Source organism: Poecilia reticulata, linkage group LG16 (assembly GCF_000633615.1).
Source record: "Poecilia reticulata strain Guanapo linkage group LG16, Guppy_female_1.0+MT, whole genome shotgun sequence".
Classification (NCBI taxonomy): Eukaryota; Metazoa; Chordata; class Actinopteri; order Cyprinodontiformes; family Poeciliidae; genus Poecilia; species Poecilia reticulata.
The window spans coordinates 446999-461930 of NC_024346.1; the positions used below are offsets into that span (position 1 = coordinate 446999).

At 49.0% G+C, this 14932-nt stretch overlaps 1 protein-coding gene across 2 annotated transcripts in view; it reads right to left on the reverse strand.

The window, feature by feature from the left end:
- The window catches only part of pik3r4 (phosphoinositide-3-kinase, regulatory subunit 4), an 11809-nt gene extending 1424 nt beyond the window's left edge, over positions 1–10385 (reverse strand). The window contains exons 1-19 of one of the 2 annotated variants that reach the window (XM_008430629.2): positions 10054–10385; positions 8408–9142; positions 8191–8324; positions 7391–7601; positions 6966–7325; positions 6754–6888; positions 6012–6233; positions 5756–5929; positions 5435–5580; positions 5166–5369; positions 4284–4485; positions 3955–4049; positions 3578–3800; positions 3334–3499; positions 3063–3227; positions 1080–1291; positions 872–1003; positions 701–801; positions 543–631 (exon numbers count right to left, since the gene is read on the reverse strand). In XM_008430629.2, coding sequence (XP_008428851.1) covers positions 543–631; positions 701–801; positions 872–1003; positions 1080–1291; positions 3063–3227; positions 3334–3499; positions 3578–3800; positions 3955–4049; positions 4284–4485; positions 5166–5369; positions 5435–5580; positions 5756–5929; positions 6012–6233; positions 6754–6888; positions 6966–7325; positions 7391–7601; positions 8191–8324; positions 8408–9125 — 3689 coding nt within the window. In that variant the 5' untranslated portion in view covers positions 9126–9142; positions 10054–10385. The remainder of the gene's footprint in view (positions 1–542; positions 632–700; positions 802–871; positions 1004–1079; positions 1292–3062; positions 3228–3333; positions 3500–3577; positions 3801–3954; positions 4050–4283; positions 4486–5165; positions 5370–5434; positions 5581–5755; positions 5930–6011; positions 6234–6753; positions 6889–6965; positions 7326–7390; positions 7602–8190; positions 8325–8407; positions 9143–10053) is intronic. The other variant, XM_017309380.1, reaches the window with a different exon arrangement.
- Positions 10386–14932: the final 4547 nt, after the last annotated feature.

Consider the following 14932-nt stretch of genomic DNA (forward strand, 5'->3'; position numbering starts at 1 on the left):
ACAGAACTTGAACAGAACCAGGCAGTGAAAACAGAACCTGAACAGAACCAGGCAGTGAACAGAACCTGAACAGAACCAGGCAGTGAAAACAGAACTTGAACAGAACCAGGCAATGAAAACAGAACTTGAACAGAACCAGGCAATGAACAGAACCTGAACAGAACCAGGCAATGAAAACAGAACCTGAACAGAACCAGACAATGAAAACTGAACCTCAACAGAACCAGGCAGTGAACAGAACCTGAACAGAACCACCTGGTTAAAAGCTGCTGCGGTTTGAATCGTTTTCTGCAGAATCTGGTTGTTTATGCTGTGAAGACCGGGACCAGGACCGGTTCTGATGGTCCATATGGTTCTGATTAGATTACTCTATGCAGCAGCTGCAGAACTCCCGACCCGGTTCTAATTAAACCCTCAGACAGTTTTAGGGAGCAGAACAACCGAAACATTTCCCTTTTGGCCTCCAGTTTGACATCAACACGTCAGAACCGGCCGGTTCGATGTTCCGGTCCGATCTCTACGGGTCCAGAGGTTCTGCTCACCTGATCCTCATGTCGGACCCGGCCGTCAGCAGCAGAGGGTTCCCGTCGGCCGGGCTGCAGTAGATCCCGTGGACGCTGTGAGGAGATGGCTGCAACACAAAGCAAGACGTCAGAACCGCTGCAGGACCGGACCTGGACCCGGACCGGACCGGACCCACCTGCATCTCAGAGAGCGGCGGGGCGGAGCTGGCCCACAGCGTGAACTTCCTGTCCCCGGTCTCCATGTCCCAGATGGACACCTCGTTGTTCCCCTGGACGGCTGCAGAGACACAGACAGGCGGTGAGACGGGTTCTCCTTCGGACCGACCCGGTTCTGAGGCGGCGCCGACCTGCGATCACCGACGACTGGTACAGCGGGTGCATGAGCAGCCGGCGGACCCGGGCCCGGGCCGGGTGGGAGTGGTTGGAGATGGGGAGCTGGAACCGCATATCCCAGCATGCCATGGTGCCGCTGCTCGTACCTGCGGGGAGAAACAAAGCGGCTCGGTCACCGGGGAAACGGACCAGAACCAGGAAGGCTCCCGGACCGGGACGGACCCAGGCAGAGCCAGCACTGGTGCACGTCCACGCTGAAGGAGGTGATGAGGCCGAGCCGCAGGTCGTGCCGCAGCGTCCAGGCGTTGCAGTTGGAGCGCAGGTCCCAGCCCACCAGGCCGCCGTTCACCGTGGCGTAGGCCAGCACCGACTGGGCGCCGCTGTGGAAGTGGTGCACGTCCACAGCGCAGCCGTCTTCCTGCAGGTCCAGAGTCCTGGAACCACACGGAACCAGAGGAAAACATTCATTCCGTTTTTTACTTTCAGCCATTTTGGATCTGATGTCTCAGGTCATCATATTTACTCCTCATCGTTTGGCAGGAAGCGGACACTTCTTAAAAGATCATTTATTAATTTAATGTCTGTGCAGCAGATGGCGCTACTTTCCCCTGAGCGAAGCTGCAAAGGAGCCTCACTGCTGGAATAAGAAAATAATGTTTGGTTTTTAACGAGTGTTAAAGATGGGAGAGGTGGTGGGTTCGCCAACAGCAGAGCTACGTTTCAGTTAGCATTTCTGCTAACTGAAGCTCTAATTTTCTGGGTTGTTTTGTAAACTTTCAGCTGAATCAAGTTTGAAATTGTGTTAAAGCAGCTGGACATTTATGTTCAGGCTCTTATTCTGAAGTTCTGCTTCCGGTGGAGCAGCAATGATGTTTATCATTATATCAGACCACAACCATAAAACCGAAGCAGGACTGAAAGGTTCGATCTGGAGGTCGGGTGTAGCTGCACGTTACGCTTCAACATGGTTAAAATTAGCGCTTTAGCGTTAGCTTCCACTGCAGTGGAGCAAAATGAATGTTAAACTGACCTTTAGAGGGTTTCGCCGATATTCATATGAATATATATTTATATGAATATATATTCATATATATATTTATATCAATATACATTTATATAAATATATGTTTATATAAATGTATATTGATATATTCATATCAATATACATTTATATGGAAGGATGTTTATAAATGTAAACATCTTTCCATGCCAGGAGATTAAACATCTCCTGGCATGTCTTGGTGATATTAAATCTTGGTTGACCCTGAACTTTTTAAATTTTAATGAAAACAGAGGTGATGGTGTTTGGACCCAGTGGCTCCTGTGAGTCCTCCTCTGTTGACCTTTGACCCTTGGCGGTTTATTTTAAACCTGTTATTACAGATCTTGGTTTTAAGGTGATTGTAAACTGGACAGCCAGATCAGAGCCGTGGTTAAGTCCAGCTTTTATCCTTTAAGGCGATGGGCGTCAGTGAAATCTTTTCTTTCCATGTTGAAACATGATCCAGGCTTTTATTTCCACTCGGTTGGATTCCTGTAACTCCCTTCATCTGGGAGTCAGTCAGTCGCTGCAGCTGGTTCAGATGCTGCTGCACCACTTYTAACAGGAACTGGACAGAGGGAGCATGTGACCCCTGACCCCTGACCTGGCCTCACTTCACTGGCTGCCTGTATATTTTAGGATTCATTTTAAAATTATTATGTTTGTTTTTAAATCACTGTATAATCTTGCCCCGGCTGACCTCTGAGCTTCTTCACCCCTACGGACCCCATCGGTCTCTCAGGTCCAGCTGCTCCTGGAGGTCCAGAGGTCCAGGAGGCTCAGAGGGTCAGAGCTTCTCTGTCCTGGGCCCAAAGTTATGGACCGACTTGCCTTGGCAGGTCAGAGACGCCCCTTCACTGTCCACTTTAAAGCTCGTCTTAAACCATCTATTCTACGTGGGGATCTGGTTTACAGCAGGATCTAGTTTTAAACTGCAAGTTTTTTATTTTTTATGTTGTGTTTTAATGACCAGCACTTTGTATCAGCTGTGGTTGTTTTTAAAGTGCTTTATAAATAAAGTTGGTTTGATATATGAATAATAATAATATAAATATATATTCATATATAACTGAGCATTCAGCAGCAGATGTTTGTGTCCTGATGGCCAAAACCATCTCCATGTAGAGTGTTGGGTTCTGGACCTTACGGGTTCTGGACCTTACCGGCTCTGGAACGGCTGAACTTTGGGAGATTTGGGAGGCTTGTTGGCTTCCACGGCCAGCAGCTGGATGGATCCGTTGTCGGACGCCACGGCTAAAAAATGCGAGCCCTGGCAGAAGGTCAGCGTCTTCACGTGACCCCCGATACGGGAGTAGGTCAGCACGGACCTGCAGGAACACGGAGAGACGGTCCGGATCATTCAGAACCGATCCATGGGACTGGAAAGGTCATGTTCTGCCTGTAGGAAGCAGTGGTGAGTCTGGATGCTCCCACCTGGTGGTGGTGGTCTTGCCCTCCATCTTCTGACTGTCCCAGACTTTGACTGAGCCGTCGTTGGACGCCGTGGCGAAGATGGAGTGTTCGTCCGAGACGCGGATTCTGTTGACGGCCGCTTTGTGTTCGTGCAGGTGGGCCACCAGCAGACCCTTGGGGTGCCAGCCTGAAACGGAGCCAGGCGTCAGACGGCTGCAGCTGGACCGCAGCGCCCCCTGGCTGCAGCCAGGTGTGCAGGTGTTACCTGGAGGAGGCGGCCGGCTCTCCCACTCGGCGCTCTCCATCATGTGCTTGGCCATGCGCTCGGCGCTGCACTGCTCCCTCTTCTGCTGCAGCAGCTGCTGCAGCTCCGCCTTGCAGGTGTTGATGCGGCGCTGGTAGGCGGGGCCGCTGGCCACCGCCTGCTGCACGGGTGGCGTCGGAGCCGCAGTCGACTTCCTGGCCTGGTTACCGGAGCCGTCGGCGGACTGAGGGAGAGCAGGAAGCTTTAAAGATCATCACTGAACAGAACCGGAAAAAACGGGTCGTGTTGCTCTGATCCAGCCACAAACCACACAGAGGAAGGGGCGGAGTTACAGTGAGGGGCGGGGTTACAGTGAGGGGCGGGGTTACCGCGGTTACCGTGGAGGGCTGCGTGGCCGGCGGGTCCTGAGATCCAAACATGCTCTTCCACTCCTCGTTCATGGCCGAGTCCTGCTTGGTGTGTTTCCTCGCTGCTGGGACCAACAAGAGAACCTGATCAGAACCGGGTTCTGGACCAGAACCGGGTTCTGGACCAGAGATTGGCCCACATGGACGCCTCCAGCTGTTCGCCTCATTAATGATCCACAGATAATCAAACCAAGCAGAGCTCAGAACCAGAACAGAGACCCTGCAGGTTCTGGTTCCAGATCCATCTGAGCCGCTGCTGCAACCAGAAACACAAGAACCGGATCAGAACCGTTTCCCACCTCTCTTGTCGTCAGACTCTGTCTTGGGTTTGACCAGGTCCACCTGGCGGCCCGTGATGCCCAGCGTGCCCAGGTCGATGACCCCCGTCTGCCCCGCGTCCCCCAGGTGTCCCGCGTCCCCCATGTTGGCCTTGGCCTTGTTGGACTTCAGCATGAAGTCTTTGAGAGCCAGAAGCTTGTCCTCCTCGGCCTCCGTCATGCCCTGGACAGGAACACGCTGAGGTTTAATTCATGGGAACTGGGAAAAGGTTTAAGTTCTGGGTCGTTTCGGGTCAGTCTGGGTCGGTTTGATCACAGAACGACTCTGTAGATCTGAGACTGATCAGAGTTCTCTGAGCTTCAGAGCATCAGGACCGTTCTGAAACACACTGAACCACAGCATGTAGAGAAAGCTAATGCTAACACGCTAAAGCGCTAATGCTAACACGCTACAAAGCTAATGCTAATGCGCTACAAAGCTGATGCTGACGCGCTACAAAGCTAATGCTAGCACGCTACAAAGCTAATGGTATCACGCTACAAAGCTAATGCTAACGCGCCACAAAGGTAATGCTAACGCGCCACAAATGTAATGGTAACGCGCCACAAAGGTAATGCTATCACACTACAAAGCTAATGCTATCGCGCTACAAACTAATGCTATCATGCTACAAAACTGATGCTATCGCGCTACAAAACTAATGCTAGCGCGCTACAAAGCTAATGCTATCGCACTACAAAACTAATGCTAGCATGCTACAAAGTTAATGTGCTACAAAGCTAATGCTATCGTGCCACTAAGCTAATGGTGGCGCACTAGAAAACAAATGCTATCGCGCTACCAAGCTAATGCTAGCGCGCTGTATCATCCTGGTACAGACTCTCCAGAGCAGCTGTCCTGACCTGCGACAGCAGCTTCTTCAGCAGCTGAGCGATGGCCGGGTCATCCGGAGTCGGACACTCCGGGATGGAGCCGGATCTCTTCTTCTGCCGCAGCAGCAGGTGTCGGAACAGGCTGCCGATGTCTTTGGAGCGCAGGGCGTAGTCGAAAATGGAGCGGCTGACCGGCTCCTTCAGGACGCTCAGCAGGACCAGCTCCTTATCGATCTGAGAGGAGACGGGCGCGTGAGGAGGGGGAGGAGGAAGAGCAGGAGGGCGAGGAGGACACGCACCTGGATGATGGGCTGGGTGACGAACGGGGTCAGGTGAGGCATCAGCTTGCAGTAGACGTCGGCCACGTTGAGGTGCTGCGCCACCACGGTGATGAAGCCCACAGCGCCGTAGCGGATCCACAGGTTGGGGTGGCACAGGAAGGGAGCTACGGCAAGCAGAGCAGGACAAGTTAGAGCCCAGAGACAGAGGGGCGTGGCCAGGTGTGGAGCGGTGAGCAGGGCTGAGAAGCACTGATCTCAGCTTTCCGCTGCTTCCTAAAGCAGCGATGAATCTTTTCTCAGCTCGGCTGCGATGCAGAGCGAGAGGAGCCGCCATCTTACCGATGTCACTGACGAACTCGTAGATGTGCGGTTTCTGCAGCAGCCCCAGCTGGCACATGCAGGTCAGCGCGTTCAGAGCTTTGAAGATGACGAACTCCTCAGTGTCACTCAGTCCCTGCTGCAGCAGCGGCTTCAGGATGGACGAGCTCTGCCAGCCCACGTACGCCGCCACACCTTCAACACGACACAGCGTTAGTGTGCAGCCAGGAGCCGCCGCGCTGCGCCGCGCCGCGCCGCGCCGCCACCGGCTCCTCACCCACAATGCTGTCGAAGAACGCCCCCCGCAGGTGCCAGTCGTTCTTGTCGTTCAGGAAGGTGATCATGTGGGACAGCAGCACGTCGTTGGCCTTCTGCCTGCCGAAGAACACGCACAGCCGCGTGATGCCGTTCTCCATCAGCGTCTGCTTCACGATGTTCTCCGAGTCGCTGAGCAGCGTCACAACCTTCTGCTGCACCATCTCATGCAGCGCCTGCAGCTCTGAGGTCACAAACACACAGCGGCGGATCAGTGTGGCTAACGGGTCGTGGCTAACAGGGTGTGGCTAACGGGTCGTAGCTAACAGGGTGTGGCTAACGGGTCGTGGCTAACAGGTTTGTGGCTAACGGGTCGTGGCTAACAGGTTTGTGGCTAACAGTTCATGGCTAACGGGTTGTGGCTAATGGGTCAAGGCTAACAGGGTGTGGCTAACGGGTCAAGGCTAACAGGGTGTGGCTAACGGGTCAAGGCTAACAGGGTGTGGCTATCGGGGTGTGGCTAACAGGTCGTGGCTAACGGGTTGTGGCTGACGGGTCATGGCTAACGGGTCGTGGCTAACGGGTTGTGGCTAATGGGTCAAGGCTAACGGGGTGTGGCTAACAGGTCATGGCTAACGGGTCGTGGCTAACGGGTTGTGGCTAACGGGTCAAGGCTAACAGGGTGTGGCTAACAGGTCAAGGCTAACGGGTCGTGGCTAACGGGTCGTGGCTAACGGGTCGTGGCTGACGGGTCTAGGCGTCACCTGAGTCGTAGTTCTCGTTGGGGTGGCTGCTCTCCTCTGCGTCCTCTCCGCCCGGATCCTGCTCCGTGTTCACGTTGCTCTCCTGCACCAGCTCCAGGAAGCGCAGCGCGCTCTCCGCAAGGTGAGCGATGTTCTCTGCGCAGCGGGAGACAAACATGGAGACCTGAGACGTGGCTGGGAGCTGGGACTGCGTTGCAGTCTGCAGCACAGACCTGCGTAGGCCAGCCTGACGATGGTGGCGTCGTCCTGGGCCAGGTGAGCGATGCCGGGCAGCACGTACTCCGGGTAGATGTTCACGTCGTTCCTCGGAACCTCCTTCACCAGCGCCAGCACCTTAGTGAGCGTGCGCACGGCCTGGGCGCGCACGCGGGGAACCGGGTCATTGCAGAAGTGCAGCAGGTATGGCGTGATGCGGTCCAGCAGGATGTCGACGCCCAGCCGCGGCGCCAGGTGCAGGACGAGCTCCAGGGCCGCCAGCTTGGAGTCGCAGGAGTGCAGCGTCTGCAGGCAGGAAGTGATGACGGAGACGAGCACCACGAGGCCCTGCTCCTCCTGGCAGGAAGAGGAGGAGCCTGGAGGAGAGGCGGGCCGTCAGACAGGAACAGGAAGTGCGGCTACAGGAAGCGGACGGGCTCACCTCCCCGCAGGTTCAGCAGGATGTTGTCCAGGTCCTTTCGGATCACCAGGATGCGTTCGTCTGCAGACTGGAACGTCTCCTTGGCGAACTGAGCCATGTAGGGCTGCAGGAAGCTGTAGAAGATGTCGGGGAACGCGCTTCCTCTCTGCTGCTTCAGGTGCTCCTCGGCAGAAAGACGCTTCTCCGGCTCGCGCTGAACCATCTGGGCCACCTGCAGAACAAGATGGCGGCCGCGCGTTTCCAACCTGCTGACTCAGCCCCACTTTCTCCGTTTCACAACAAACTAACCACAAATCTAAAGCTTCAAGAATGCAAGCAGCGACGAAACGAGCGGCTTTGTTGCATTTATGGAGACTTTATGCATAGAAGAAAATCCCTTAGTGACCCATTTGGCCCGTCTGCAGAAAACAGCACAAGTTTAGATTCTGCTGAAACATTTTTATTCATGACAGGGAAGAAGCATCGTCTGGGTTAAAGTTCCTCCCTGCAGAACTCTGGAGGAAACCTCTGGGTGGCTTCAACAGTACCAGACCACAAAGGCCTGGAGGAGGCAACTGGGTCGACGGTTCTGTTGGACCAGTGATCGCAACACAACCGTTTTTACTGGAGACCAAATTCATCTGGAAGTTCAGATCCAGAAATCAGAGTTTCCTCTCAGATCACGATGAAGGGACAGAAACCTTTGGGTCAGGCATGCTGATGTGACCTTTGACCCTGAATTAAACCATTGGGACCAGCCTGGAACCCAGTCAGACCTTCTACAGCTGGCCTGTGTCGGATCAGAACCGGCCCATGCCTACCAGCTCGCGGATGCTCTGGTCCTCGATCTTCAGCAGGACCTGCTCGGCCTGGAAGTGTCCCTTGCGGTAGGCCAGCAGCTGGGACAGGTCGAAGAGCGGGACGCCCTCGGTGAAAAGCTCAGCGATCACGCAGCCTGGAACACACACACACACACACGTTCCCGTTCAGCCTTCCAGCCGGGCCTCCGGGCCTTGGCCTCTCTCGTCGGGTCCGTACCTGCAGAGAAGATGTCCATGGCTGGCCGCAGCTCGCCTCGGCTGCGCTGGTTGTTGTTGGTCAGGTCCACCAGCGGCGTGTTCTGGTCGCTCTCTGTGGTGAACATGCTGCCGTCCACGAACCTCTCAGGGGCGATGTAGCATGTCCGGCGCCTGGACGTGTCGAAGAAGTAGTTGAAGTCGGCGGGGTTGTCCTCGGGCAGGTAGGTGGGCTTGAAGCTGGCGAAGTCAGTGAGCAGCACCCAGTTCCAGCCAGTCACCATCACGTTCTCCGTCTTGATGTCGCCGTGGCGGACGCCGGCCTTGTGCGCCTGGTCCACGGCGGTGAGGATCTGGAAGGCGATCCAGCGCTTTTCCACATTGTTGAGGAAGGGCCGCGTGCTGATCCGATCGTACAAGTTGTCCCGGACAAACTGGCGGAACAAGATGGCGGCCTTCTCTGTCAGGGAGGTCTTCTGGAAGGGCAGGCAGTTCTGGCAGGAGTGCAGGCGGATCTTCAGCTCCTCCAGCTCCTGCTTGTAGCTGGTGAGCGGCAGCGATGGGTCCTGGATGGCGAACACCTTGACCACCACCAGGCCCTCGCGGTGCTTGGCGCGTGCCACCTTGAAGAAGCGCGTGCTTCCCAGGCTCTTGTCGTACTCGTGGTCGTGGATATCTGAGAAGTAGCTGTCCACAGAGAGGATCTGGGAGGGCGCAATGCCTGCCAGCTGGTTCCCCATCCCGCCGCCGAGCCCGTCTGGGAGAGACGCCACAGGTCACACACTTTATTAAAGTAAACTCTGGACCTGCCTGGATGCTAATCTGGTCTTAATAGTTTTGAGTTTTTCATTACAGTTTATTTTTATTTTGTGATGATTTTTTGTTTATCTAATTGAGTTAGTTTTAATTCGTTAAAACTATCTTTAATTGTATATTGTTTAGTTTTAGCTTAGTTTTTATTAGTTATTGTAGTAGTTTTAGTTTTTTCATACTTTGCATGATTTTTACATTGATTGGGTAATAAATACTCAACAGAAGACTACATTTTCATTCTTGAACAGCCAGCTGGCTCTGGAGTTTCTCTGTAATTTACCAACAGCTGTCATAAACAAACACATCAGTTTGTAAGGCGAAACAATTAAGTATATTATGTCTATAATTTTGTTTTGAATTAAAAAATAAATTAATAAAAATTATGTCTGTTTAATTTGGTTTTAATTTTATAAATACATGATACAGTTCCAATTAGTTATAGTTTTCCCCCATTATTTACCAAAGTTATTCATCACCTCCAAAAAAGTAACTTCAGGTTTTATAGGATCTTCTGTTTCTCAGTCCTATAAAAGCTGAAGTTTCTTTTTTCCTTCCACTCAACCTTCCAATAATATTTTTGGCTACTGCTCTCTGAAGACCTTTAGCAGCCTGTGGTCAGTGGCTACAGGTTGTGTTGGACTGAACCGAACATTTCTATATTAAATCCTTCAAAAGTTGTGCAATTCTATGATTAAATACTCAGAGGAAAATAAGTATTTAGACGTATATCAGAAACAAATCAGTTCAGCAGTTCTCTGGTTCCTCTGCGGAACCGGCCATCAGCGTCAGCTCCGCCTCAAAACGCTCGTTTACCAATGAATATGAATAATTCGTGAACAAAAGGTGTGACTTTACCGGTTTACTTTCAGATGTTTTCGAGTTGCCGCAGATCGCGTGACCAGTTCGCCGTTAGCGTTAGCTTGTTAGCATGAGCTAACCGTTTCTCCTTTTTCTGCCGGGGCTCTGATGCTAGCAACGGCTAGGAGATGCTAACCGCGTCAACCCGCGGGGCTTTAACTACTTCCGTTCCGCAGGCTTCACCATCTTCCGCCCCGCTCCGATTAGACCCCGGTAACCGTTAAAATGTGTTATTCTGCCGTAAAAGCCCCAGACTGGACCACAAAGCTGAGCGGCCAGCCGAGTCCAGCTGTTGTTATGAATCCGGGTCACAGTAGATGTGTGTTGTGGCGCCCTCTGCTGGGCAGCATGTTCAGATCGTCTATTAGACAGATGAAGTACTCTGCACTTAGAGCAGAGTCAATTGAAGAGACTGGAGAGCATACGAATACAAAATTTTAATTCTGTATTTGGTTTTGATAAAAATTAATGTTGCATAAATAGTACGTTTGTGTGGGTACGCCATTATGAAAGGCTTAGTCAAATCAAAGTAGAATATATTAGGACATTTAAAACTCCTGCTTAACCAGAATGCTGCGTCAGCAAAAACAAGCTACAATTAATATTAAATATTACCAAATAAAATCAAACTAAAGTAAAAATTCAAAGAAAATCTTGCGATCTAAAAACCAGTGAATAAAGTTTTCATTTTTTAATTAATTAAAAAACATTTTATCCCGAGAGAGAGAGAAATAAAACAGTCAAGTTTATGTTTACAGCACATTTCAGGAACAAGGCAGTTCAAGGGGGCGCTATATTAAATTATCCGCGGTCTCCCGTTTTTATTTTCTTTTGAAATCTGTGATATATTTTCACCTTTAGGAAGGATTTTCTCTCTCAGCATGTATTTGAACTTCTCTCTTTTATTTACTTCAGCGCAGCTCACAGCTTTTAACCATTTCCGTAGCTTTCGGTGAACTTCTATTCTGCTCCTTAGTCGCATCTTTTCGGGCCTGCTGCTGCCTCTAGTGGCGAGGGGTGGTAACGCAACTAATCATTACTAACTCAATACCACAGCGTTTTTATTATTTACTCTGAATTTCGGCATTACTGGCACCGTAAAAGATCATTTATCTTATAAAGCACCATATTTCTTTTTTCCTTTTCTTAAGGATGTAGAGCTAATCAAATAACATAAATAAGACTTTTATGCATTATCTATATAACTTCATCAATTATAGGAGGAACAAAAGAATTAAGGAGACATGAAAAACAACATCAAATATAATAAAAAGACCATTTGAAATCTATATGTAAGAAATTTAATTGAACCCTAACACAGGTTGTTACAACCAGGGTTGTTAAGCAGATATAAGCGAAAATTCACATTTTTGTGTTTATGGTGCCATGTATTATTCTGAGAGACTTTTTTATTGGTAGTCTTGTATATAGGAAAAATTAAGATGAAACTATTTAGTCTATCAACATGGACATTTTCCTTCAACTCATCATATTCATAAAATCACATTATCAACAATTTGTGAATAGAGCCAAACACGCTATAGGTAAATGTTATTTAGTTTGGTTAAGAATAATTATTGCACCGTCAATAAATGACGTTTAATCGATGTTCTTGCTGCCAGAGGAAACAGTAACACCTTCATGAGGTCAGAGGTCAAACTGATAAATAATCAKRATKRRKRWKMTCTGCTGAAATATTCATGCCGTCTTCCAGGTTCTTTCAGCAAACAGTTGAGACAGAGAGGTTTTTGGTTTCACCACCTGCTGCTATACCTGCTATTCAAAGTGTTTTTAAAGATTGTCTGTTAGTCTGCAGCTCATGTGACCAAACCAGCCGAGGAGATGAAAAGTTWAAACTTTAGTTAAAATGTTTAGTTTTAACATTTTAACTCAACAACCTCTAGTTGTGTTAAACTAGAAGTTGTTCACAACCTCAAGTTGTGTCACCCCAAGATCACTGGGTCTTAAAAGGTAGAGTCTCAGAGATCAGTTCTTAAAAATGTAGTCGGTGTTTCAGCAAAGTCGAGCTGACTGTCCAGGAACGACACAAGGAATTTAAAATTTGCCACATTTTCAACAGGTTGGCCACCRAGAGAAACTTTAATCACTTTCAGGTCTTGTTTGTCATTTAATTAGGTCTACTTCATTAAGAAAATGAAAAGGTGTGTTCTTTTGTGAGGGAATTTATCTTTTACCATTTCCAAATAAGGTAAGAGACCGACAGTGGTCCGTCCCACTGCTTCCTGTTTGCTGCAGCGAGGTGGACTTGGTTCTGATGGGGAAGGCAGACCCATCCAGTGGTGGAGAAAGTACTCAAAAAATGTACTGAAGTAAAAGTAAAACTACCACATTAACATTTTACTTAAGTAAAAGTAAAAAAGTACTGGCTTTTAAAAATACTTAAGTATTAAAAGTACTTGCTGAATGATACCTAATCGCTAATATCATTAAGTGAACCGATCGTATTTAATTTTAATACATTATAAATGTGCCATTTTAATGAACAGCCACAGATAAAGCATGTTGTGTTTACTCTGTAACATAGTTTAGACTTAGATATGTGATTCTATGCATCATAATTTCAGGGATGGAAACATTTTGTCTCCTGTCCTAACAGCATGAACTTCACTTTTTTTTGCAACTAGTGGCTTTTATTTTGAAAGAAATCCAACAAAAAGGGGATGGAAAGAAGGTGGGTGGGAGAGGACAGGCAACCGAGGAGCCGTGTAGCAGAGTTGTAGTCAAGACCACCAACCCAAGACCAAGTCAAGACCAGCTGCCCGCGCTATGTGAAACAAAAAAAGTTTTACCTATCAAAATTGCTTCTCAAATTGATCTGAAAGATTCACCTTCCCATAAAACACCTAGATATTAAATACTTAGAGCTGAAATAAATTTAATCAGTAAAGATCCGTCCAGAAGAATCGGATCGTTCCTGAATGTCATATCACTATATCGCACTTTGGTCACAATGTTGTCCCATATCTGCGACACCTCAGTCAAAACCTCCACATAATAATTCAGCGCATGAGTGACAAACTGTTTTCATCGCAGATTGTGTCTCAGTACAGCTAGCTTAGCTAGCATCACGTCCACTTAGCTTACCTTTCTTTAAGCTTTCCTTCCAAGGCTGCGTTCACACTGCAGCCTGAAGTGACACAATTCCGATCGTTTTGACGTAATGCGACCTGTATCCGATCTTTTCATGGCAGTGTGAACAGCTCAGGTCGGATTCTTTCTCGAATGTCACCCATATCCGATGCGTATCCGATTCAATTGTCCAGGTCGCATTCATCCGAACTGAACGTCACTGTTTCTCAACAAATCTCACTATTCTGCGTCCTGATACGTGCAAGCGGCAAGAAAAACAACAACCATGACGGACTATATGATGATTAAGTTGTTAATATGTTGCTCCAGCCAGACAACAACTTCAAATACAAGCTAAGCTCCACCGTTAGCCTCCATGTTTACTTCCGCAAACACTGAGCTCTTCTTCTTTTCATGGCGGTTGGCAGAACACTGACGCTATGGCGCCCTCTGCTGCGCATGCGGGACACTTTCAGGTCGTTTGCCCGTTCACACTGCAGAACACATACAGGTCGCATTTACTGGCAGTGTGAACGGCCCCGGCAGAACAAAATCGGAATTGGGTCACTTCAGTTTGCAGTGTGAACACAGCTGTGACGCTAAAAGATGGACGAAGTCCCACCGTCTGTGAAAGCGAAGCGCTGCTCATTTTACATGTCGCCATATCTATGATTTATGCAGCTATTATATTACTGACATTAGACAGACATCTTCTCCCGCTCAGAGGAAACCACTGCGCATGTCTGGAGCTCCGCAGCGAGTAAAGGTGGAGCCGATGGGTGACAACAGACACTACGTCACGTTATTGCTGGGATTTTACGGCGCCACCTTAAATCCCTGAACTTCACATTTTAACGGAAGAAAAGAGCAACGAGACTTGGATGTAACGAGTAACGAGACAGTTTGTAGAAATGTAGTGAAGTAGAAAGTACAGATACTTACTGTAAAATGTAGTGGAGTAAAAGTAGAAAGTATCCATTATTAAATCTACTTAAGTAAAGTACAGATACACGAAAACTGTACTTAAGTACAGTAAGAAGTACTTGTACTTCGTTACTTCCCACCACCACCATCCACCTTACATCACAGTGTAAGGTGGATGGAAAGAAATCGAAAATTAAAGTTAATTTCACCACCAGAACTGGCTTCACATAGAACTTCTTCTTTCTGTCAGCGGATCCAGTTCTGCTCCACCTGGATGAGGATCCTGCAGGTAAAGACGGAGTCCAGCCCTGAAGCTCTTCTGCTCCCGGGACAATGTCCTCCTTTCAGGACATCCTGGACCCAAAAGGTGCATTTCTCAGCCGAACGTCTGCCGGAGATTAAATCTGCCTCACAGATGAAGCAGGTCAAGGATTATTACAGAGTTCAGATTATATTTCACCTCCAAAACAATCCAGAAACAGCTAATGATGGCGATCCAAACAAAAAATACAGAATATTATGCACGAAGTCACCCAGGTCAGATTATCACTAAAAACTGTAATTGATCAATTTTATCCAGGATGAATAAATATTTCTGGCTTCAGCTGCAATAAAAAATGATTTTAAATTAATTTAAGCGAGTCGGAAAATCACAGTTAATAATTCTGTTTACAGCAACATATAAACATGACACACAGTCAAACCCAGAGTTTATTAAACTGCTCAGTTTCCTGCTTCTACAACAACCTGACAGGAACCGGGGGGTCATCAGCAGCAGCTCTGCAGGGTGGCCGCAGGGGGCAGCAGAGAGCCAGGGGCAACATTCAGCTCTGCAGGGGGCAGCAGAGAGCCAGGGGCAACA